Source organism: Salmo salar, chromosome 26, assembly GCF_965601325.2.
Source record: "Salmo salar chromosome 26, fSalSal1, whole genome shotgun sequence".
Classification (NCBI taxonomy): domain Eukaryota; kingdom Metazoa; phylum Chordata; class Actinopteri; order Salmoniformes; family Salmonidae; genus Salmo; species Salmo salar.
The window spans coordinates 5,990,837-6,014,990 of NC_138316.1; the positions used below are offsets into that span (position 1 = coordinate 5,990,837).

The 24,154-nt window shown below is 41.2% G+C and overlaps 1 protein-coding gene across 1 annotated transcript in view; it reads left to right on the forward strand.

Annotated features, from left to right (window-relative positions):
• The window catches only part of LOC106587057 (protein kinase C-binding protein NELL1), a 510,579-nt gene that overhangs the window by 122,829 nt on the left and 363,596 nt on the right, over positions 1-24,154 (forward strand). Inside the window, exons 7-8 of the mRNA XM_014174942.3 lie at positions 759-841; positions 8,177-8,311. Coding sequence (XP_014030417.3) covers positions 759-841; positions 8,177-8,311 — 218 coding nt within the window. The remainder of the gene's footprint in view (positions 1-758; positions 842-8,176; positions 8,312-24,154) is intronic.

Consider the following 24,154-nt stretch of genomic DNA (forward strand, 5'->3'; position numbering starts at 1 on the left):
CGCTCTCCCTTTTTCTCTCACTCATTCCCTCTTTCTGTCTCTGTTTCTTTCTCTAGCACACACACACACAAACACACACACACACACACACACACACACACACACACACACACACACACACACACACACACACACACACACACCTTTTCCCTTATCTTTGTCATTATAACCGTCCTCCCTCTTTCTCTCTCTCTTTCTCTCCATCCCTCCTGTTTATTGTCAAACAAATGAAGATGCAGGGCTTATGTTGTGCATTTGTGGCGATGCTACTGTCTCTGTTGCTGATCAATAAGGCATGTAATCATAGTCTGTCACTACACTCATCGATACTCTTGTAAACCAGCACTCGCGCCGCAGCCGAGAAGCCGATACAGCACTATTAGATACAGGACAAAAGCTGCTTAATATTAATATAGAAGTATACTTTTCTTTCTTCAAACATGCATACAACATTGTGTAAAGTGTAATTATCCACAATCCTCTAAAAACAGAGCCACGTGGCAAGATAGGAAGTGCAAGGAGATTAAAACCAGACTTCCAATTAGTTCAATCACTCAATTTTCTCTAGCTTTGGTTATTGTCATAAAATATAGTTGTATTTTGAGCAACAATGTTTTGGTAAAATGTGTATAAATGTACCCCTTCTCTTTTTTTCTTCTTTTGCCTCCTCTCTACCTCCTTCCTTTTCTCTTGATCTTTACTCTTTTATCCCCTATCCTACTCCTGTCTTTCTTTGTCCCTCCTTTTCTCCTGTTGAGCCTGTCCGACATGCAGTGATTTCCTGAGCCTGGTGCAAGGCATCATGGACCTTCAGGAGCTGCTGGCCAAGATGACCCTGAAGGTGAGAGTGACCACCCATAAAAAAATAGCATTTTGACCTCAAACAAGCGACCTTATAAGTGATGTGGTGTGATGCTTTATGTCCAAACATTGTACCTGAGAGACCTTAGTCAGAGGACATGAACATGCACACACACAAAGCCTCGTATCAAAGCCCTCTCTTCCTCCTCCAGAGGTCATACAATAGACACACACACACACACACACACACACACACACACACACACACACACACACACACACACACACACACACACACACACACACACACACACAAACACACACAGGGTAAGTATGATCGGAGGACACAGTGGTGTCATTAAATGGCAGCCGTCTCGGCCCTGCGGGACACTAACAGGTGCTGAACATTATGTTCATCTCAGCACGACCCCCAAAGTGTGTGTGTGTGTGTGTGTGTGTGTGTGTGTGTGTGTGTGTGTGTGTGTGTGTGTGTGTGTGTGTGAAGCAAGGACAGCCCACCAGCCAGCCCTGGGCTTGGTGTCATCCCACTGTAAATAACCGTCTCCTTCATTTTAATAGACCCAAAGCTCTCACTTTGTCAATATCCCAATTGGCACCCTGTTCCCTATTTTGACTAGGGCCTATATGGTTCTGGTCAAAAGTAGTGCAATATATGGGGAATAGGGTGGCATTTGGGGTAGAAATGGCACTTTCCTCCCCGTGTGTCTGTAGACGAGGGAGGGAGGGATAGAGGGGTGGAAGGGAAGAGGGTGATGAAGGTGGCAGATGAATAATTGCTAACCTCTTGGTTCCCGGCTGGCTGTATAATATAAAGTGTCACGGAGAGTGAGCTGAGAATAGAAGTTCCATGCATGAATTAGCAGTGGCGTGTGTGTGTGTGTGTGTGTGTGTGTGTGTGTGTGTGTGTGTGTGTGTGTGTGTGTGTGTGTGTGTGTGTGTGTGTGTGTGTGTGTGTGTGTGTGTGTGTGTGTGTGTGTGTGTGTGTGTGTGTGTGTGTGTGTGTGTGTGTGTTTGTGTTTGTGAGAGATAGATGTCACGTCCTGACCATAGAAAGCTGTTAGAAACTATGGTAGAGTAGGTCAGAGCGTGACAGGTTTTTTTTTCTAGTTTAGATTTTCTATGTTGTTATGTTCTAGTTTTGTATTTCTATGTTGGGCTTTGTTTGGCATGATCTCCAATTAGAGGCTGCTGGTCATCGTTGTCTCTAATTGGAGATCATACTTAAGTAGGTGTTTTTCCCACCTGGGTTTGTGGGAGATTGTTTTTGAGTAAGTGTGTTTTGTAACGCTGTTTTGTAACGCTTCATCACGGTTTGTTGTTTTGTGCATTTAGTTTATTTGTATGTATTGCATAGTTTCACAGTTTAATAAAGAAAATGTGGAACGATACACGCTGCGCTTTGGTCCGTGACAATAGAAGAGGTTGCAGAGGAGCTTAGTCAGAGCCTATATGCATATTTTGTGCTGTTGATGACATGAAATGGATGACACACACACTTTATGACAATCTTGTAGCATGTCATATCTTGCATAGAGTATACTGCAAGTGTAGTCTATTTTCTTACGTCTTCAATATATTTTCCCAGAGTACGTACGCATGCATATATGCTACTCACGCAGGCATGCACGCATGCACACACAGATGATTGGTATGTCCCATCGTGCACCTATGTTGCTGGTGCTATGGTGCTGGGGAAGCCAGCCTGTAGTGGTCTTGTATTTTAAAAACGTAATGTTAGGTAGTTCCTCACCCTGGAGTCCCCTCAGTATATGGAGGAACGATGTAACATCAAGTTGTAAAATACTGAACTTGGCCTTTAAGCGTCACCATATTATTTTGAAATTGTGTTTCAAATATTGTGCTTTTGGACAGCTCCTGTCTCCAATGCTCACGGCTCAAATTCCTGTTCCGTCAGAACATGGAACACCTTTCAATTGACGGGTTGATCAGAGCTCATGCCTTAATGACCTCATCCTCAGTGGATTAGTGTGGCCTGGAGCCTGGTGCATGAGATGTGTAAGGTCCCACTAAGGAGGATGGGCCCATCGTCTTACCCTATAGATGCTACGAGGTAGTAAAAGGGAAGTAAACCATTCTCACCACTGAGTGTGTTGTTGACGAAACAGAGGAGAGACACGGAGGCTCGGCAGGCTTAACTAGCCTTGCTAGTCTGGAGCCTCAAATGGAGGACTCTAACAAACATTTTCAACACTGCAGGAGCTGTAATTATTTTTGCTTTATTCCGGGACAATGTCGACCGTCCGGATTTTCAATGTAGCAACTGTTTGCTTGCAGAGGACTACAGGAGCGAAGTGGCTACTCTTAGCAAACAAGTGGTGGACCTACATAAGCTACTGGGGAATCCACACCCGCCTACTTTTTCTTTCTCTTCTACCCCAGTAGCCGGATGCAACTCTGGCCTGGTGGAAGTGTCGCCACCCTGTCGGCTCTCCACAGTCGTCTGGACGGTACTCTGCAGGGATCCCTCCCTGAAGGGGTCTCCCCATTCCCTGAGGAATGGAACTAGTAGGATGCTCCTGGATGACTTGGTGGATGTTCCTGTTCTCAATCCAACTAACCAGCCATGGAGATATGTCACTCACTGTGGAAGTCAAAAACAGTGTCCTCTGGCAACGGGTGCCTCCTTGGAGTTGTTAACCTCTCTGGGGCATGTGGGATGCTAGCGTCCCACCCGTGGGACACACTATTCAACAGCCAGTGAAATAGCAGGGCGGCAAATTCAAAACAACAAAAATCTCATAATTCAAATTTCTCAAATATAGAACTATTATATCCCATTTTAAAGATACAGTTCTCGTTAATCCAACCACATTGTCCGATTTCAAAAAGGCTTTACGGCGAAAGCATAACATTAGATTATGTTAGGACAGCTCCTAAGCAAGAAAAACCACACAGCCATTTTCCAAGCAAGGAGAGGCGTCACAAAAACCAGAAATACAGCTAGAATTAATCACTAACCTTTGACGATCTTCATCAGACGACACTCCCAGGACTCAATGTTTCACAATACATGTATGTTTTGTTCGATAAAGTTCATATTTATATCCAAAAAAACCATTTTACATTGGCGCATGATGTTCAGAAAATGTATTTCCTCCAAAACATCCAGTGAATGAGCACATCAATTTACAAAAATACTCATCATAAACATTGATAAAATTTACAACAGTTATTGAAAGAATTATAGATACACTTCTCCTTAATGCAACCGCTGTGTCAGATTTCAAAATAGCTTTACGGCGAAAGCACATTGTTCAATATTCTAAGTACAGAGCTCAGCCATCAAAGCAAGCTATACAGTTACCCGCCAAGCTCTGGAGTCAACAAAACTCAGAAATAGTATTATAAATCTTCACTTACCTTTGCTGATCTTCGTCGGAATGCACTCCCAGGACTCCCACTTCCACAAGAAATGTTCGTTTTGTTCGATAAACTCCATATTTATGTCCAAATACCTCCATTTTGTTCGCGTGTTCAGATCACTATTCCAAAGGCATAATGCGCGAGTGCAAAACCCGAGACGAAAAGTCAAATAGTTCCATTACCGTTCGTAGAAACATGTCAAGCGATGTTTACAATCAATCCTTAGGGTCTTTTTAACATAAATCTTAGATAATATTCCAACCGGACAATAGCGTATTCATTACAGAGGAAAAAGAGGGAACGTCTTGAGACAGCTCTTCTTTTCTCCCCAGTAACAGTAGAAGCATGAAACAAGGTTCTAAAGACTGTTGACATCTAGTGGAAGCCTTAGTAAGTGCAAAATGACCCCACAGACACTGTAGTTTGGATAGGGAATCACTTGAAAAACTACAAACCACTTCCTGGTTGGATTGTTTCTCAGGTTTTTGCCTGCCATATGAGTTCTGTTATACTCACAGACATCATTAAAACAGTTCTAGAAACGTCAGAGTGTTTTGTATTTAAATCTACTAATAATATGCATATCCTACCTTCTGGGCCCGAGTAGCAGGCAGTTTAATTTGGGCACGTTCTTCATCTGAATTTCCGAATACTGCCCCGTCACCAAGAAGTTAAGACCAGACACAGACCAGAAACAGCTTCGCGGGCCTGGATCCAGAGGTTCCGGCACCTTCTTCCCTGGAGGCTTAAGATTCGAGATCAGATCCGGAGGTACCTGTGCCTTAGTCCTCTGTTCTGTCTCCCTCTCCGGTGGCTTTTACTTCGTGTTCAGATCCTCAGAGCTCCCACCCTCATCTGACCGTGAGGCTGTCTGAGGCTGCTGCCCATTCATCATCCACGATGGATACTACAGATGGCTCGAGTCCATCGGGCCCCAACTCCCTTCAGTCCTCAAGGGGTTTGCAAAACACTTGAGCTTTTTCTCAGCATTTCTGAGAAAAAGAAGGTGCAAGTTTTATTATGGTACAACACTATCATCAACTGTTAGATGTTATTTTTAAGGTGTAAACCTCAAAAGGCCTCTCTGTATCTTCCCTCTCTGTGGCAGCTGACAGGGTGCCTTCATCATCCTCCTGTAATGAAAATTAACAATTTTGGTGTTCTCCTCTAATCCATTACGAAAAATCAGTGGAGTATTAAATGTCAGAATAATAGTAGAGTGATTTATTTCAGCTTTTATTTCTTTCATCACATTCCCAGTGGGTCAGAAGTTTACATACACTCAAATAGTATTTGGTAACATTGCCTTTAAATTGTTTAACTTGGGTTAAACGATTTGGGTAGCCTTCCACAAGCTTCCCACAATAAGTTGGGTGAATTTTGGCCCATTCCTCCTGACAGAGCTGGGGTAACTGAGTCAGGTTTGTAGGCCTCCTTGCTCGCACACGCTTTTTCAGTTCTGCCCACAAGTGTTCTATGGGATTGAGATCAGGGCTTTGTGATTTTTGTTTCATCAGACCACAGGACATTTCTCCAAAAAGTATGATCTTTGTGCCCAATTGCAGTTGCAAACCGTAGTCTTGCTTTTTTATGGCAGTTTTGGAGCACTGTCTTCGTCCTTGCTGAGCGGCCTTTCAGGTTATGTCGATATAGGACTCGTTTTACTGTGCATATAGATACTTTTGTACCTGTTTCCTCCAGCATCTTCACAAGGTCTTTTGCTGTTGTTCTGGGATTGATTTGCACTTTTCGCACCAAAGTACACTCATCTCTAGGAGACAGAACATGTCTCCTTCCTGTGCGGTATGACTGCTGCGTGGTCCCATGGTGTTTATACTTGTGTACTATTGTTTGTACAGATGAACGTGGTACCTTTAGGAATTTGAAATTGCTCCCAAGGATGAACCAGACTTGTGTAGGTCTACAATCTTTTTTCTGAGGTCTTGGCTGATTTCTTTTGATTTTCCCATGATGTCAAGCAAAGAGGCACTGAGTTTGAAGGTAGGCCTTGAAATACATCCACAGGTACACCTCTAATTGTCTCAAATGACATCATTTTCTGGAATTATCCGAGCTGTTTCAAGGCACAGTCAATTTAGTGTATGTAAACTTCTGACCCAATGGAATTGAGATACAGTTAATTATAACTGAAATAATCTGTCTGTAAATAATTGTTTGAAAAATTACTTGTGTCATGCACAAAGTAGATGTCCTAACCGACTTGCCAAAACTATAGTTTGTTAACAAGAAATTTGTTGAGTGGTTGAAAAAAAAGTTTTAATGACTCCAACCTAATTCTATTAAAACTTCCAACTTCAACTGTATGTAATCAAGATATATTAGTGTTTTGTTTTTCATAATATTTTTACAAATGTTAGATTTGCGTTTGAAGGTAGGCCTTGAAATACATCCACAGGTACACCTCCAATTGACTCAAATGATGTCAATTAGCCCATCAGAAGCTTCTAAAGCCATGACATAATTTTCTGGAATTTCCCAAGCTGTTTAAAGGCACAGTCAACTTAGTGTATGTGAACTTGTGATACAGTGAAATAATCTGTCTGTAAACAATTGTTGGAAAAATTACTTGTGTCATGCACAAAGAAATTTGTGGAGTGGTTGAAAAACTAGTTTTAAATGACTCCAACCTAAGTGTATGTAAACTTACGACTTCAACTGTAGGTCCTGGATGGCAGGAAGCTTTGCCCCAGTGATGTACTGGGCTGTACACCCTACCCTCTGTCCAAAATGGCAGCATATTCCCTTTTCAGTGCACTGCTTTTGACCAGGACCCATTTTGGGAATCAATGGAGCACACTGTTTCTTAAGCAGTGTGTGTGTGCGTGTGTGTGTGTGTGTGTGTGTGTGTGTGTGTGTGTGTGTGTGTGTGTGTGTGTGTGTGTGTGTGTGTGTGTGTGTGTGTGTGTGTGTGTGTGTGTGTGTGTGTGTGTGTGTGTGTGTGTGTGTGAGAGGTATATGCTGAGGGTACACCCTAAAAAATGCTGGCACTGGGTAAATATATGACAGAACACACAGTGGGTTATTTTGACCAAGCCAGTTGGTTTGCGTGAATTGGGTTGTTTGGATTACTCAAATATGGGTTAATTTAACCATCTGTTGGATTTTTATTAACTTTCATGATGGGTTCACGCAGCAGCTGTGTCTTTTTTAAGGTATTCCATAGGCTATTTTCAGGAGGCATAACCTATTAGGGGCGTGGCTTTCAGATAGTTATTTTTGGCCACCCGTGAGAGGAAATGTTCCTGTTAAGTTTGTACACTGCAAATGTATAGTTCCCTTCAATATTTTTGCAAATTATTCCTTTTAATTTAAAATGAATAACATTACTATTTATATAATGTAACAAAATGGTATCATTTAAGATATGCAAATGCTCTTAAAGAACTCATACACATGTGTAAGTCTCATTAAAGCTAGAAAAGTGTCAGTATTCAAACTTGGCATGTAATAATGATACAACAGAACAGATGAACTGGAATGACATTTACTCTCACGGGTGGCCAAAAATAACAATCTGAAAGACACGCCCCTACTAAGCCCTCCCTACCCCTTCAATCTTGTGATCTGACCCACTGGGTCATATCTCACTAACCCAGCGTGAACAACCCAACCTTGCACTTTTTAAAGAAAACAACCCAGCTAAGTGACCCAATACCTGCAACCCAGAAGTTGGGTAATCCAAACATCCCAGAATTTTGTAGATTAAAGGTAGTGTAGATTAAAGTTAGGGTGACTAGAAAATAATTACGGTTTTAATTCTGAAACACTGGGGGCTAAACACACCCATGTCCATTTCTATGTGTAGTCGGTTGCTTTAGCATTTTTTGTCCTCTTGCTGGTTGAATTGGATTATAGTGCTGCGATATTTAAATGGATGATGATGTGTATTTATCTCTGTGTGTGTGTCATGTGTCTGTGTGTGTGTGTGCATGCATTTGTACGTGTCCAGCTGAACTACGCAGAGTCCAGGCTGACCCAGCTGGAGGCCTGCCGTTGTGAGAGGACGTGCAGTGCCAACGGTGTGGTCTACAGAGACAAGGAGCTATGGGTGGAGCCAGAGAACTGCAGGAACTGCGGCTGCATGGTGGGCATCCCACCCATCACACAGATACAATAACTTTATCTTTCTCCTCACAATAGTAGATAACTTCACCTCACTCTAGTCAATTTGTATATTTTTGGGATATTCAAGTCAGTTCAATTTACAAAATAAAAAAACATTTAAACATGTACAATGTTTCAATTCACAAAACAAAAAATATACAAATAATGATAATGATGGGCAATAAATAACAATATTAATAATTAGTATTTCTTCTTTCTCTCATTTTTTCCTCTAGTTCCTCCCAAAGCTAATGAGCTTAATTGTGTCCACAACAAGGGCAATGTAATAGGGTTCAATATGATAAAAAAATGTATGTACTAAAATAGGATATAACCTAATATTGAACACATGTACAATACCTGCCTCAGAGTATACAGTATAAGTCTCTCTCTCTCTCTCCCTGTCTCTCTCTCACCAATTCAATTCAATGGCAAACATACAGATTATGTTTACATTGCCAAAGCTAGTGAAATAGAGCAGAAACAAAAAAAGGGAAATAAACAATCAAAAATATTTTTTTCTCCCTTTTGTTTTTAGTTCCCAAAAGTTTAAAAAGAATATAGACATTTCAAATGTTATATCATTGGCAATGTTGTAAACATGTGCAAATAGTTGAAGTATTAAGGGGAAAATAAATAAACAGATAAATATAGGTTGTATTTACAATGGTGTTTGTGCTCCACTGGTTGCCCTTTTCTTGTGGAAACAGGTCACAAATCATGCTGCTGTGGTGGCACACTGTTATTTCACCTAATAGATATGGGAGTTTATCAAGATTGGATTTGTTTTCAAATTCGTTATGGTTCTGTGTCATCCGAGGGAAATATACAGTATGTCTCTGATATAGTCAGAGTTGGCAGGATGTTAGGCAGTGCAGCTTGGTTTCCACCTCATTTTGCGGGCAGTGGGCACATAGCCTGTCTACTCTTGAGAGCCAGGTCTGCCAATGGCGGCCCCTCTCGATAGCAAGGCCATGCTCACAGAGTCTGTACATACAGTAGTCAAAGCTTTCCTTAATTTTGGGTCAGTCACAGTGGTCAGGTATTCTGCTGCTGTGTACTCAATTTAGGGCCAAATATTAATTCCAGTTTGCTCTGTTTTTTATTGATGCTTTCCAATGAGCCAAGTATTTATCTTTTTGTTTTCTCATGATTTGTTTAGGTCTAATTGGGTTGCTTTTCTGGGGCTCTGTGGGGTCAGTTTGTGTTTGTGAGTAGAGTCCCGTATCAGCTGGCAGATGGGACTCTTCTCCAGGTTCATCTCTCTGTAGGTGGGCTTTGTTATGGAAGGTTTGAGAATCACTTATTTTTAGGTGGCTGTAGAATTGAATCACTCTTTTCTGGATTTTTATAATTAGCGGGGGCACCATTGTTTAGGTGGAATGTGTATTTTTTGGAACACCGTTATTTTTGTTTTACTGAGATTAACTGTCTGGGCCCAGGTCTGACAGAATCTGTGCAGAAGATTTAGGTAATGCTGTAGGCCCTCCTTGGTTGGGGACAGACGCACCAGACAATCTGCAAACAGTAAACATTTAACTTCAGAGTCTAGTAAGGTGAGGCCGGGTGCTGCAGACTGTTCTAGTGCCCTAGCCAATTCATTGATATAAATGTTGAAGAGGGTGGGGCTCAAGCTGCATCCATGTCTCTTCCCCGGCCCTGAGGATAGAAATCTTATTATTATTATTTTTTTACAAATTGTAACTGCAGACTTGTTGTTTGCGTACATGGATCTTATAATGTTGTATATTTTCCCCCCAACACCGCTTTCCATCAATTTATATAGTAGACCCTCGTGCCAAATTCAGTCTAAAGCATTTTTGAAATGGTTTGTTTGTCAATAAGGGCATGCAGGGTGAATATGTGGTCTGACATTTGTTCAGAACATTGTTTTCACTGAGGAAATGTAGGAGGGTGCTGTTAATTATAATGCAGAGGATTTTCCCAAGGTTGCTGTTGATGCATTTAAAAAAAAATGTTTTACCTTTATTTAACTAGGCAAGTGAGTTAAGAACAAATTCTTATTTTCAATGACAGCCTAGGAACAGTGGGTTAACTGCATTGTTCAGGGGCAGAATGACAGATTTGTACCTTGTCAGTTCAGGGATTTGAACTTGGAACCTTTCGGTTACTAGTCCAATGCTCTAACCACCAGGATACGCTGCCGCATATCCCACAGTAGTTATTGTGTTCGAATTTGTCTCCACTTTTGTGGATTGGGGTGATCAGACCTTGGTTCCAAATATTGGGGAAGAGTTGAGGATAATGCTAAAGAGTTTAAGTATAGCCAATTGGAATTTGAAAAATTTCAGCTAAACAGAAAGTGTCCAGATACAAATATTTAATAAATATTATATGATTCTTACCCAGACACACTTGTCTAAATAGATAGGTCATGTGAAAGAAATGCTATAACCCCCAGCCACATCCAGTGGCGGAAAAAATACAAAATTGTCATACTTGAGTAAAAGTAAAGATACCTTAATAGAAAATGACTCAAGTAAAAGTGAAAGTCATCCAGTAAAATACTATTTGAGTAAAAGTCTAAAAGTGTTTGGCGAACTGAACAGTTATATAGATAACCTCAAGATAAAAATATAATATTCAATATCGGTAAGTTAGACTAAATATTAGCAGTACACAATCTGGTGGGTAATAACCTTCAATCTGGATCACAACACAAGACAAATCATAAGACTAGAGAAATGTATTGACAAATATTACAAAAACAAGCAACACCCAACCATGACGGAGAGTAAGACAGGGGAACCTATTTCAAAACGAAAACGTGACTCTTCTACAGACACAGAAAATGTAATATTTTCACCACCGGGAATGGTAAAGGTCGAAACCGATCTGTTAAAATCAATAAATTACAAACTGGGTATACTTGAACTAGTCAGTAAGGATATAAAAGAGTTGAAGGCAAGCCTCAAGTGAGTGACGAATAAGCTGCGACATTGGAGAAAGACACAAACAATCTAAAAGGGACAGTCAATAAGATTGAAACCGAAGTTAATTTACTTAAAAAGGAGAACATCGTTCTGAGAGAAGCCTTACTTGACATACAGATTAGATCCATGAGAGAGAATCTGGTACTTACAAGTATCCAAGAGAAAGAAGGAGAAGTTCCTGAGTCTGTAGTTAGAGAGTACCTCCTTACAGCTCTTCAGATCCCATGCGAAGCTATCGACAAAATCCTACTCGAACGTGTACACCGCTTCAGACAGAGAGGGCAGAGGTATGAACGCCCAATCGTTGCCAAATTTGCTTTCTTTAAAGATAAAATAATGGTTAAAAGCCTGCGTAAAGGACTTGCTGGCACGAAAATAGGCATGAATGACCAGTTCCCAAAGGAAATTGCAGAACGACGTAAAGTTCTGTATCCAATTTTCAAGGAAAATAGATTGAAAGGGAAACGCGTAGCTCTCATGGTCGATAAACTGTATATTGATAACCAGTTGTTCAGAGACAAAAAGACTACTCCATGGCTATTCTAAAAATGACAAAGTTCTCATAGAGGAGGCAAATAATGAAACACACTGTTATGGATTGTAATAATACAACAGCAAAATATAGCTTTTCTATCTATCTTCACATATAACTAATTGGAACACAAAAGCACTAATTCAACATGGTGGAGATAAAAACACAGTGGTGTGTGTTTTTTGGTGTTTGGGAAAGTGTGGTGTTGAGTTAGAAAGGAAATGGTTGCATATCCCAGAACCAATGTATTTCTGTGAGCAGGGGTTGTGAGAAAGCTTTCAATGTTGTGCAGATGAGGGATATACATTTTATAATGAATTATAGTACATCTTATTTATTTGTTTATTGTCCTATCATGGTGGAACAGTGTTTTAAAATAAATGATACATCTAATTTATTTCTTGTAACGGTTGTCCAAAGGAGTAGACCAAGGTGAAGCGTGATAAGTGTTCATCCTTATATTTATTTTAAATCAGAACACTTAAACAAAATAATAAACAATGATAAACGACCGCCATGTCTTGCAGGCTATACCGAGCAGTACAAAAATAAGATCCCACAACACAAGGGGGGAAAAGGGCTGCCTAAGTATGGTTCCCAATCAGCGACAACGATAGGCAGCTGCCTCTGATTGGAAACCATACCTGGCCAAAACATAGACATATAAACCATAGAATGCCCACCCCACACCCTGACCTAACCACATAGAGAAATAAACCGTCTCTCTCAGGTCAGGGCGTGACAATTGTCCTATCATGGGGAACTACATTTCTAAAAATAATTTATATGTACATCTCATTTATTTATTTATGGTCCTATATTGATGGAACGGTCCACAGCCCTATACCCTAGACACCCACCTGAATGACCCAGATAGTAAGGAGAAGTCCCTATCTGTTTTATGGGCCTCCTGTAAGCGGCCTGTATGCAGACAAAATGTGGTCAGAGACCTTCTAGAGCAGCACCGCCCCCTCAAGATTCTGAGCCTGCTTGTCAGGGATGGTCCTGCAAAGCCAAAGCCCCCTGATGGGAGAGCATAATATACAAGGAAATTCTCAAAGCTGCTAATGAGAACCTTGACGACCTTGTACCTATAGATAGATGACCTGGAGCCGGTGGGTTTGGCGACGGATATGTATTGAGGGCCAGCCAAAGAGAGCATATAGGTCGCAGTGGTGGGTGGTATATGGGGCTTTGGTGACAAAACGGATGGCACTGTGATAGACTACATCCCGTTTGCTGAGTAGAGTGTTGGGGGCTATTTTGTAAATGACATCGCCGAAGTCAAGGATTGGTAGGATAGTCAGTTTTACGAGGGTATGTTTGGCAGCATGAGTGAAGGAGGCTTTGTTGCGAAATAGGAAGCCAATTCTAGATTTCATTTTGGATTGGAGATGCTTAATGTGAGTCTGGAAGGAGAGTTTACAGTCTAACCAGACACCTAGGTATTTGTAGTTGTCCACATATTCTAAGTCAGAACCATCCAGAGTAGTGATGCTAGTCGGGTGGGAGGGTGCGGGCAACAATCAGTTAACCTCTCTGGGCTAGGCGGGACGAAATCGTCCCACCTACGCAACAGCCAGTGTAATCCCGTGGCGCGATTTTCAAATACCTTAGAAATGCTATTACTTCAATTTCTCAAACATATGACTATTTTACACCATTTTAAAGACAAGACTCTCGTTAATCTAACCACACTGTCCGATTTCAAAAAGGCTTTACAACGAAAGCAAAACATTAGATTATGTCAGCAGAGTACCAAGCCAGAAATAATCAGACACCCATTTTTCAAGCTAGCATATAATGTCACAAAAACCCAGAAGACAGCTAAATGCAGCACTAACCTTTGATGATCTTCATCAGATGACACACCTAGGACATTATGTTATACAATACATGCATGTTTTGTTCAATCTAGTTCATATTTATATAAAAAAACAGCTTTTTACATTAGCATGTGACGTTCAGAACTAGCATACCCCCCGCAAACCTCCGGTGAATTTACTAAATTACTCACGATAAACGTTCACAAAAAACATAACAATTATTTTAAGAATTATAGATACAGAACTCCTTTGTGCAATCGAGGTGTCCGATTTTAAAATAGCTTTTCGGTGAAAGCACATTTTGCAATATTCTGAGTAGATAGCCCAGCCATCACGGCTAGCTATTTAGACACCCACCAAGTTTAGCCCTGACCAAACTCCGATTTACTATTACAAAAGTTTGATTACCTTTGATGTTCTTCGTCAGAATGCACTCCCAGGACTGCTACTTCAATAACAAATGTTGGTTTGGTCCAAAATAATCCATCGTTATATCCAAATAGCGGCGTTTTGTTCGTGCGTTCAAGACACTATCCGAAGTGTAAATAAGGGTCACGAGCATGGCGCAATTCGTGACAAAAAAATTCTAAATTTTCCATTACCGTACTTCGAAGCATGTCAACCGCTGTTTAAAATTCATTTTTATGCCATTTTTCTCGTAAAAAAGCGATAATATTCCGAGCGGGAATCTGCGTTTAGGTAAACAGAGGAAAGAAAACAAAGCATTCGGTCGACGCGGGCACGCGCCTGAGTCTCACAGTACTGTAACCAGCCACTACCCAAACGCGCTACTTTTTTTCAGCCAGAGCCTGCAAAGCCACGATTCAGCTTTTTGCCGCCTTCTGAGAGCCCATGGGAGCCGTAGGAAGTGTCACGTAACAGCAGAGATCCTCTGTAATGGATAGAGATGCCCTAGAAGGAGAACAAATTGTCAGACAGGGCACTTCCTGTATAGAATCTTCTCAGGTTTTGGCCTGCCATATGAGTTCTGTTATACTCACAGACACCATTCAAACAGTTTTAGAAACTTTAGGGTGTTTTCTATTCAAAGCCAATAATTAAATGTATATTCTAGTTACTGGGCAGGAGTAGTAACCAGATTAAATCGGGTACGATTTTTATCCAGCCGTGTCAATACTGCCCCCTAGCCCTAACAGGTTAAAGAGCATGCACTTAGTTTTAGAAGCATTTAAAAGCAGTTGAAGGCCACGGAAGGAGTGTTGTATGGCGTTGAAGCTCGTTTGGAGGTTTGTTAGCACAGTGTCCAAAGAAGGGCTAGATGTATACAGAATGGTGCCGTCTAAGTAGAGGTGGATCAGAGAATCACGAGCAGCAAGCACGACATCATTGATATATATACAGAGAAAAGAGTCGGCCCGAGAATTCAACCCTGTGGTCCCCCATGGAGACTGCCAGAGTTCCGGACAACATGCCCTCCGATTTGACATACTGAACTCTATCTGAGAAGTAGCTGGTGAACCAGGCGAGGCAGTCATTTGAGAAGCCAAGGCTCTTGAGTCTGCCGATAAGAATGCGGTGATTGACAGAGTCGAAAGTCTTGGCCAGGTCGATGAAGACGGCTGCATAGTACTGTCTTTTATCGATGGCGGTTATGAAATCGTTTAGGACCTTGAGCGTGGCTGAGGTGCACCCATGACCAGCTTGGAAACCAGATTGCATAGTGGAGAAGGTATGGTGGGATTTGAAATGGTTGGTGATCTGTTTATTAACCTGTTAGGGCTAGGGGGCAGTATTGACACGGCTGGATAAAAAACATACCCGATTTAATCTGGTTACCACTCCTACCCAGTAACTAGAATATGCATATACTTATTACATATGGATAGAAAACACCCTAAAGTTTCTAAAACTGTTTGAATGGTGTCTGTGAGTATAACAGAACTCAAATGGCAGGTCAAAACCTGAGAGATTCCTTTACAGGAAGTGGCCTGTCTGACCATTTCTTGAACTTCTTTTCCATCTCTATCTTTTACTAAGGATCTCTGCTCTAACGTGACACTTCCCACGTCGTCCATAGGCGCTCAGAGCCCGGGAAAAAACAGAATGTCGTCATTCCAGCCCCAGGCTGAAACACATTATCGCCTTTCTCAAGTGGCCGATCAAGGGACTCTGGGCTTATGCGCGTGACCCGACCGCCCCCGCCTTTGTGATTTTTTCCTCTGTTTGCCGAAAAGGAGATTCCCTGTCAGAATATTATAGCTTTTCTACGAGAAAAATGGCGTAAAAATTGATTTTAAACAGCGGTTGACATGCTTCGAAGTACGGTAATGGAATATTTAGAATTTTATTGTCACGAATTGCGCCAAGTCAACATGATTCTTTATTCTACATGTCGTAGCGGCACTTCTTTACCATTTCGGATAGTGTCTGGAACGCACGAACAAAACGCCGCTATTCGGATATAACGATGGATTATTTTGGACCAAACCAACATTTGTTATTGAAGTAGCAGTCCTGGGTGTGCATTCTGACGAAGACAACAAAAGGTAATCAAACTTTTATAATAGTAAATATGATTATGGTGAGTGCTAAACTTGCCGGGTGTCTAAATAGCGAGCCCGTGATGCCTGGGCTATGTACTTAGAATATTGCAAAATGTGCTTTCACCAAAAAGCTATTTTAAAATCGGACATATCGAGTGCATAGAGGAGGTCTGTATCTATAATTCTTAAAATAATTGTTATGCTTTTTGTGAACGTTTATCGTGAGTAATTTAATAAAATGTTAGCGAATTCCCCGGAAGTTTGCGGGGGTTATGCTAGTTCTGAACGTCACATGCTAATGTAAAAAGCTGGTTTTTGATATAAATATGAACTTGATTGAACAAAACATGCATGTATTGTATAACATAATGTCCTAGGGTTGTCATCTGATGAAGATCATCAAAGGTGAGTGCTGCATTTAGCTGTCTTCTGGGTTTTGGTGACATTATATGCTGGCTTGAAAAATGGGTGTCTGATTATTTCTGGCTTGGTACTCTGCTGACATAATCTAATGTTTTGCTTTCGTTGTAAAGCCTTTTTGAAATCGGACAGTGTGGTTAGATTAACCTCTCTAGGCTAGGCGGGACGAATTCGTCCCACCTACGTAACAGCCACGGCTATCCTGTGGCGCGATTTTCAAAACCTTAAAAATCCTATTACTTCAATTTCTCAAACATATGACTATTTTACAGCCATTTAAAGATAAGACTCTCGTTAATCTAACCACACTGTCCGATTTCAAAAAGGCTTTACAACGAAAGCAAAACATTACATTATGTCAGCTAAATGCAGCACTCACCTTTGATGATCTTCATCAGATGACAACCCTAGGACATTATGTTATACAATACATGCATGTTTTGTTCAATCAAGTTCATATTTATATCAAAAACCAGCTTTTTACATTAGCATGTGACGTTCAGAACTAGCATACCCCCCGCAAACTTCCGGGGAATTCACTAACATTTTACTAAATTACTCACGATAAACGTTCACAAAAAGCATAACAATTATTTTAAGAATTATAGATACAGACCTCCTCTATGCACTCGATATGTCCGATTTTAAAATAGCTTTTTGGTGAAAGCACATTTTGCAATATTCTAAGTACATAGCCCAGGCATCACGGGCTCGCTATTTAGACACCCGGCAAGTTTAGCACTCACCATAATCATATTTACTATTATAAAAATGTCATTACCTTTTGTTGTCTTCGTCAGAATACACACCCAGGACAGCTACTTCAATAACAAATGTTGGTTTGGTCCAAAATAATCCATCGTTATATCCGAATAGCGGCGTTTTGTTCGTGCGTTCCAGACACTATCCGAAATAGTAAAGAAGTGTCACGCGCTTGGCGCAATTCGTGACAATAAAATTCTAAGTATTCCATTACCGTACGTCGAAGCATGTCAACCGCTGTTTAAAATCTATTTTTACGACATTTTTCTCGTAGAAAAGCGATAATATTCCGACAGGGAATCTCCTTTTCGGCAAACAGAGGAAAAAATCCCAAAGGCGGGGGCGGTCGGGGTCACGCGCATAAGCTAGTGTCTCTTGATGGGCCACTTGAGAAAGGCGATAATGTGTTTCAGCCTGGGGCTGGAATGACGACATTCTGTTTTTCCCCGGGCTCTGAGAGCCTATGGAAGACGTGGGAAGTGTCACGTTAGAGCAGAGATCCTTAGTAAATGATAGAGATGGAAAATAAGTTCAACAAATGGTCAGACAGGCCACTTCCTGTAAAGGAATCTCTCAGGTTTTGACCTGCCATTTGAGTTCTGTTATACTCACAGACACCATTCAAACAGTTTTAGAAAATTTAGGGTGTTTTCTATCCATATGTAATAAGTATATGCATATTCTAGTTACTGAGTAGGAGTGGTAACCAGATTAAATCGGGTATGTTTTTTATCCAGCCGTGTCAATGCTGCCCCCTAGCCCTAACAGGTTAACGAGAGTCTTGTCTTTAAATAGCTGTAAAATAGTCATATGTTTGAGAAATTGAAGTAATAGGATTTTTAAGGTTTTGAAAATCGCGCCACAGGCTGCAAGTGGCTGTTACGTAGGTGGGACGAATGCAAGCGTCCCACCTAGCCCATAGAGGTTAACTTGGCTTTCAAAGATTTTACAAAGGCAGGTCAGGATGGATATAGACCTATAACAGTTTAGGTCTAGAGTGTCCCCCCCCTTTGAAGAGGGGGATGACCGTGGCAGCTTTCCAATCTTTGGGGATCTCAGACAATATGAAAGAGAGGTTGAATAGGCTAATTGTAGGGCTTGCAACAATTTTGGTGGATAATTTTAGAAAGAGAGGGTCCAGATTGTCTAGCCCAGCTGATTTCCGAATACTGCCCCCTGTCACTAAAAAGTTAACAAAGGAAATTGCAGGACTAACAGTACAATTAGATAGCAATAAAAACTGTACCATAGAGGCACAGAATAAGTTAGAGGAAAAACAAAAAGAAATGGAGGAACTTACTCAAGAAAGATCCATATTATAAAAATAAAGCGAACTGGATAGAATATGGGGGAAAATGCACCGAATTAATCTTCAAAATAGAAATGCTAACCAATTTTTATTTTATTGAAACATGTAACAAATTATGGAGTCACACAATTCACCGAATACTATTGTGAAAGAGGAAGTAAAGTACATTAGAATATGTTTTCATTTCAGGCTCCTCCATCTCCACTAACCTAAGATAATTGTATGGATTTTTTCCCAATTAATAATGTAAAATTAACATCTGTACAGAAAGACTCATATGAAGGCCAAATTACAGAGGAGGAACTTTTTGATGCAATTAAAACCTTTAAGCTTGGAAAAACTCCAGGGCTGAATGGCATTATTAGCATGTTTTAACCACTCCTATATAAATGGTAGATTATCTGACATGTAACAAGAAGGTCTGATTTCATGATTACTGAAACAGGATCCAAGTGGTATATATAAAGATCCAGAACAATTGGAGGCATCTAACACTTCAGTGTTGTGATGCGAAAATTCTAGCTAAATGCTTGGCGCATAGAATTAAATAGGTATTGTCAGATATTATTCATCCTCATCAGACAGTTTTTTTTACATGGATGATATATTGGAGATAATATAAGACAAGTACTGGGAACAATAGAATTCTATGAAATATCTTGGAAACCAGGACTGGTTTTCATAGCTAATTTTGAGAAGGCTTTTGATAAAGTATGACTGGAGTTTATACAGTGGGGGAAAAAATTATTTGATCCCCCGCTGATTTTGTATGTTTGCCCACTGACAAAGAAATGAACAGTCTATAATTTTAATGGTAGGTTTATTTGAACAGTGAGAAACAGAATAACAACAAAAATATCGAGAGAAACGCATGTCAAAAATGTTATGAATTGATTTGCTTTTTGTGAGAAAGCTCTCTTAAAGGGAGTGCTCCTAATCTCTGCTTGTTACCTGTATAAAAGACACCTGTCCACAGAAGCAATCAATCAATCAGATTCCAAACTCTCCACCATGGCCAAGACCAAAGAGCTCTCCAAGGATGTCAGGGACAAGATTGTAGACCTACACAAGGCTGGAATGGGCTACAAGACCATCGCCAAGCAGCTTGGTGAGAAGGTGACAACATTTGGTGCGATTATTCGCAAATGGAAGAAACACAAAAGAACTGTCAATATCCCTCGGCCTGGGGCTCCATGCAAGATCTCACCTTGTGGAGTTGCAATGAGAACGGTGAGGAATCAGCCCAGAACTACACGGGAGGATCTTGTCAATGATCTCAAGGCACCTGGGACCATAGTCACCAAGAAAACAATTGGTAACACACTACACCGTGAAGGACTGAAATCATGCAGCGCCCGCAAGGTCCCCCTGCTCAAGAATACATATACATGCCCGTCTGAAGTTTGCCAATGAACATCTGAATGATTCAGAGGACAACTGGTGAAATTGTTGTGGTCAGATGAGACCAAAATGGAGCTCTTTGGCATCAACTCAACTCGCCGTGTTTGGAGGAGGAGGAATGCTGCCTATGACCCCAAGAACACCATCTCCACCGTCAAACATGGAGGTGGAAACATTATGCTTTGGGGGTGTTTTTCTGCTAAGGGGACAGGACAACTTCACCGCATCAAAGGGACGATGGACGGGGCCATGTATCGTCAGATCTTGGGTGAGAACCTCCTTCCCTCAGCCAGGGCATTGAAAATGGGTCGTGGATGGGTATTCCAGCATGACAATGACCCTAAACACACGGCCAAGGCAATAAAGGAGTGGCTCAAGAAGAAGCATATTAAGGTCCTGGAGTGGCCTAGCCAGTCTCCAGACCTTAATCCCATAGAAAATCTGTGGAGGGAGCTGATTGTTCCAGTTGCCAAACGTCAGCCTCGAAACCTTAATGACTTGGAGAAGATCTGCTAAATGACTAAAATGTAAAATGTAAAATGAGGAGTGGGACAAAATCCCTCCTGAGATGTGTGCAAACCTGGTGGCCAACTACAAGAAATGTCTGACCTCTGTGATTGCCAACAAGGGTTTTGCCACCAAGTCCTAAGTCATGTTTTGCAGAGGGGTCAAATACTTATTTCCCTCATTAAAATGCAAATCATTTTCTAAAATTTTTGACATGCGTTTTTCTGGATTTTTTGTTGTTATTCTGTCTCTCACTGTTCATATAAACCTACCATTAAAATTATAGACTGGTCATTTATTTGTAAGTGGGCAAACGTACAAAATCAGCAGGGGATCAAATACTTTTCCCCCCACTGTGTATAAATGCCTTGAATATTTCAATTTTGGATAATCTCTGGGTTAAAGTCATGTATAGTAACCCTAGGTGTAAAATAGTAGATAATGGCTACATCTCAGAAAGTTTTAAACTGACAGGAGGAGTTAAACAAGGTTGTCCACTATTGGCATATCTATTTTTTATTGCCATCGAAATGTTAGCTGTTAAAATTAGATCCAACAATAATATTAAGGGATTAGAAATCCGGGCTTAAAAACAAAGGTGTCATTGTACGCTGATGATTCGTGCTTTCATTTAAAACCAAAATTAGAATCCCTCCACAGCCTCAAAGAGGATCTAGATACTTTTGCTAATCCCGAAAGAAGGAAATGATCTCACTCCAATAAATGTTCATAGAAAGTTAGCAAAAATAGATAAGATCTTGCAACCATGGAATGGAAAATACCTGTCTATTTGTGGAAAAATCAACCTGATTAATGCTTTAGTCACATCACAGTTTACCTATTCGCTTAAGGTTTTGCCTACACCTAGTGACCTGCTTTTTAATTAACCTCTTGGGGCTAGGTGGGACGCTAGCGTGCCACCCGTGGTGCACTCCATCAACAGCAGGTGCATTTCAAGAGCGGCAAATTTGAATCCAAATAAATGTCAAAATTCAAATTTTTCAAAAATACAACTATGTTACACCATTTGAAAGATAAACATCTCCTTAATCTAACCACGTTTTACGATTTCAAAAAGGTTTTACGGCGAAAGCATAAATTTAGAGTATGTTAGGACAGTACATTTACAAGAGTTGTGTGTAATGTTTTGTCAAGTCAAAGACAGGGTCACCAAAACCATAAAACCAGCTAAAATGATGCACTAACCTTTTACAATCTCCATCAGATGACACTCCTAGGACATTATGTTAGACAATGCATGCATTTTTAGTTCTATCAAGTTGATATTTATATACAAAAACAGCGTTTTACTATGGCATTGATGTTGAGGAAATCGTTTCCCTCCAATAACCGGCAGTCAAGTCAGCGTCACAAATTAAATAATTAAAATTAGAAAACATTGGTAAAATATTATATTGTCATTTAAAGAATTATAGATTTACATCTTTTGAACGCAATCAACTTGCCAGATTTAAAAATAACCTTACTGGGAAATCACACTTTGCAATAATCTGAGCACTGTGCCCAGAAAAATACGCGTTGCGATACAGACTAGACGTCATGTTGGGGAGATCTAAAATCGAAAATACTATGTAAATAATCCATTACCTTTGATTCTCTTCATCAGATGTCACTTCCAGGTATCACAGGTCCATAACGAATGTAGTTTTGTTCAAAAAAGCTCATCATTTATGTCCAAAAATCTCCGTCTCGTTAGCACATGATGTAAGCCAGCCGGACTTCTCGTCATGAACGAGGGGAAAAAATATATTTCCGTTCGTTCAAACATGTCAAACGTTGTATAGCATAAATCATTAGGGCCTTTTTTAACCAGAACATGAATAATATTCAAGGTGGACGAATGCATAGTCTTTTATAACGTATTGGAACGAGGGTACCCAACATGAAGTAGCGCGCCAGGTGTCTAATGGGACATCACCGTTCCATGGCTCTTGTTCGGTCAGATCTCCCTCCAGAAGACTCAAAACACTTTGTAAAGGCTGGTGACATCTAGTGGAAGCAATAGGAAGTGCCAAAATATTCCTAAACCCCTGTGTTTTTCAATGGGATAGGTTTAAAGTCAATACAACACATCAGGTATCCACTTCCTGTCAGAAAATGTCTCAGGGTTTTGCCTGCCAAATGAGTTCTGTTATACTCACAGACACCATTCAAACAGTTTTGGAAACTTTAGAGTGTTTTCTATCCATATATAATAAGTATATGCATATTCTAGTTACTGGGTAGGATTAGTAACCAGATTAAATCGGGTACATTTTTTTTATCCAGACGTGCAAATGCTGCCCCCTAGACCCAACAGGTTAAATGACATGAACAAAAAATATTACATTTTATTTGGAATGGCAAGCCAGACAAAATTAAAGGGCCTATTTATACGCTGCTCAAAAAAATAAAGGGAACACTTAAACAACACAATGTAATTCCAAGTCAATCACACTTCTGTGAAATCAAACTGTCCACTTAGGAAGCAACACTGATTGACAATATATTTCACATGCTGTTGTGCAAATGGAATAGACAACAGGTGGAATTTATAGGCAATAAGCAAGACACCCCCAATAAAGGAGTGGTTCTGCAGGTGGTGACCACAGACCACTTCTCAGTTCCTATGCTTCCTGGCTGATGTTTTGGTCACTTTTGAATGCTGGCGGTGCTTTCACTCTAGTGGTAGCATGAGACAGAGTCTACAACCCACACAAGTGGCTCAGGTAGGGCAGCTCATCCAGGATGGCACATCAATGCGAGCTGTGGCAAGAAGGTTTGCTGTGTCTGTCAGCGTAGTGTCCAGAGCACGGAGGCGCTACCAGGAGACAGGCCAGTACATCAGGAGATGTGGAGGAGGCCGTAGGAAGGCAACAACCCAGCAGCAGGACCGCTACCTCTGCCTTTGTGCAAGGAGGAGCAGGAGGAGCACTGCCAGAGCCCTGCAAAATGACCTCCAGCAGGCCACAAATGTGCATGTGTCTGCTCAAACGGTCAGAAACAGACTCCATGAGGGTGGTATGAGGGCCCGACATCCACAGGTGGGGGTTGTGCTTACAGCCCAACACCGTGCAGGACGTTTGGCATTTGCCAGACAACACCAAGATTGGCAAATTCGCCACTGGCGCCCTGTGCTCTTCACAGATGAAAGCAGGTTCACACTGAGCACGTGACAGAGTCTGGAGACGCCGTGGAGAACGTTCTGCTGCCTGCAACATCCTCCAGCATGACCGGTTTGGCGGTTGGTCAGTCATGGTGTGGGGTGGCATTTCTTTGGGGGGCTGCAGGGCCCTCCGTGTGCTCGCCAGAGGTAGCCTGACTGCCATTAGGTACCGAGATGAGATCCTCAGACCCCTTGTGAGACCATATGCTGGTACGGTTGGCCCTGGGTTCCTCCTAATGCAAGACAATGCTAGACCTCATGTCACTGGAGTGTGTCAGCAGTTCCTGCAAGAGGAAGGCATTGATGCTATGGACTGGCCCACCCGTTCCCCAGACCTGAATCCAATTGAGCACATCTGGGACATCATGTCTCGCTCCATCCACCAACGCCACGTTGCACCACAGACTGTCCAGGAGTTGGCGGATGCTTTAGTCCTAGTCTG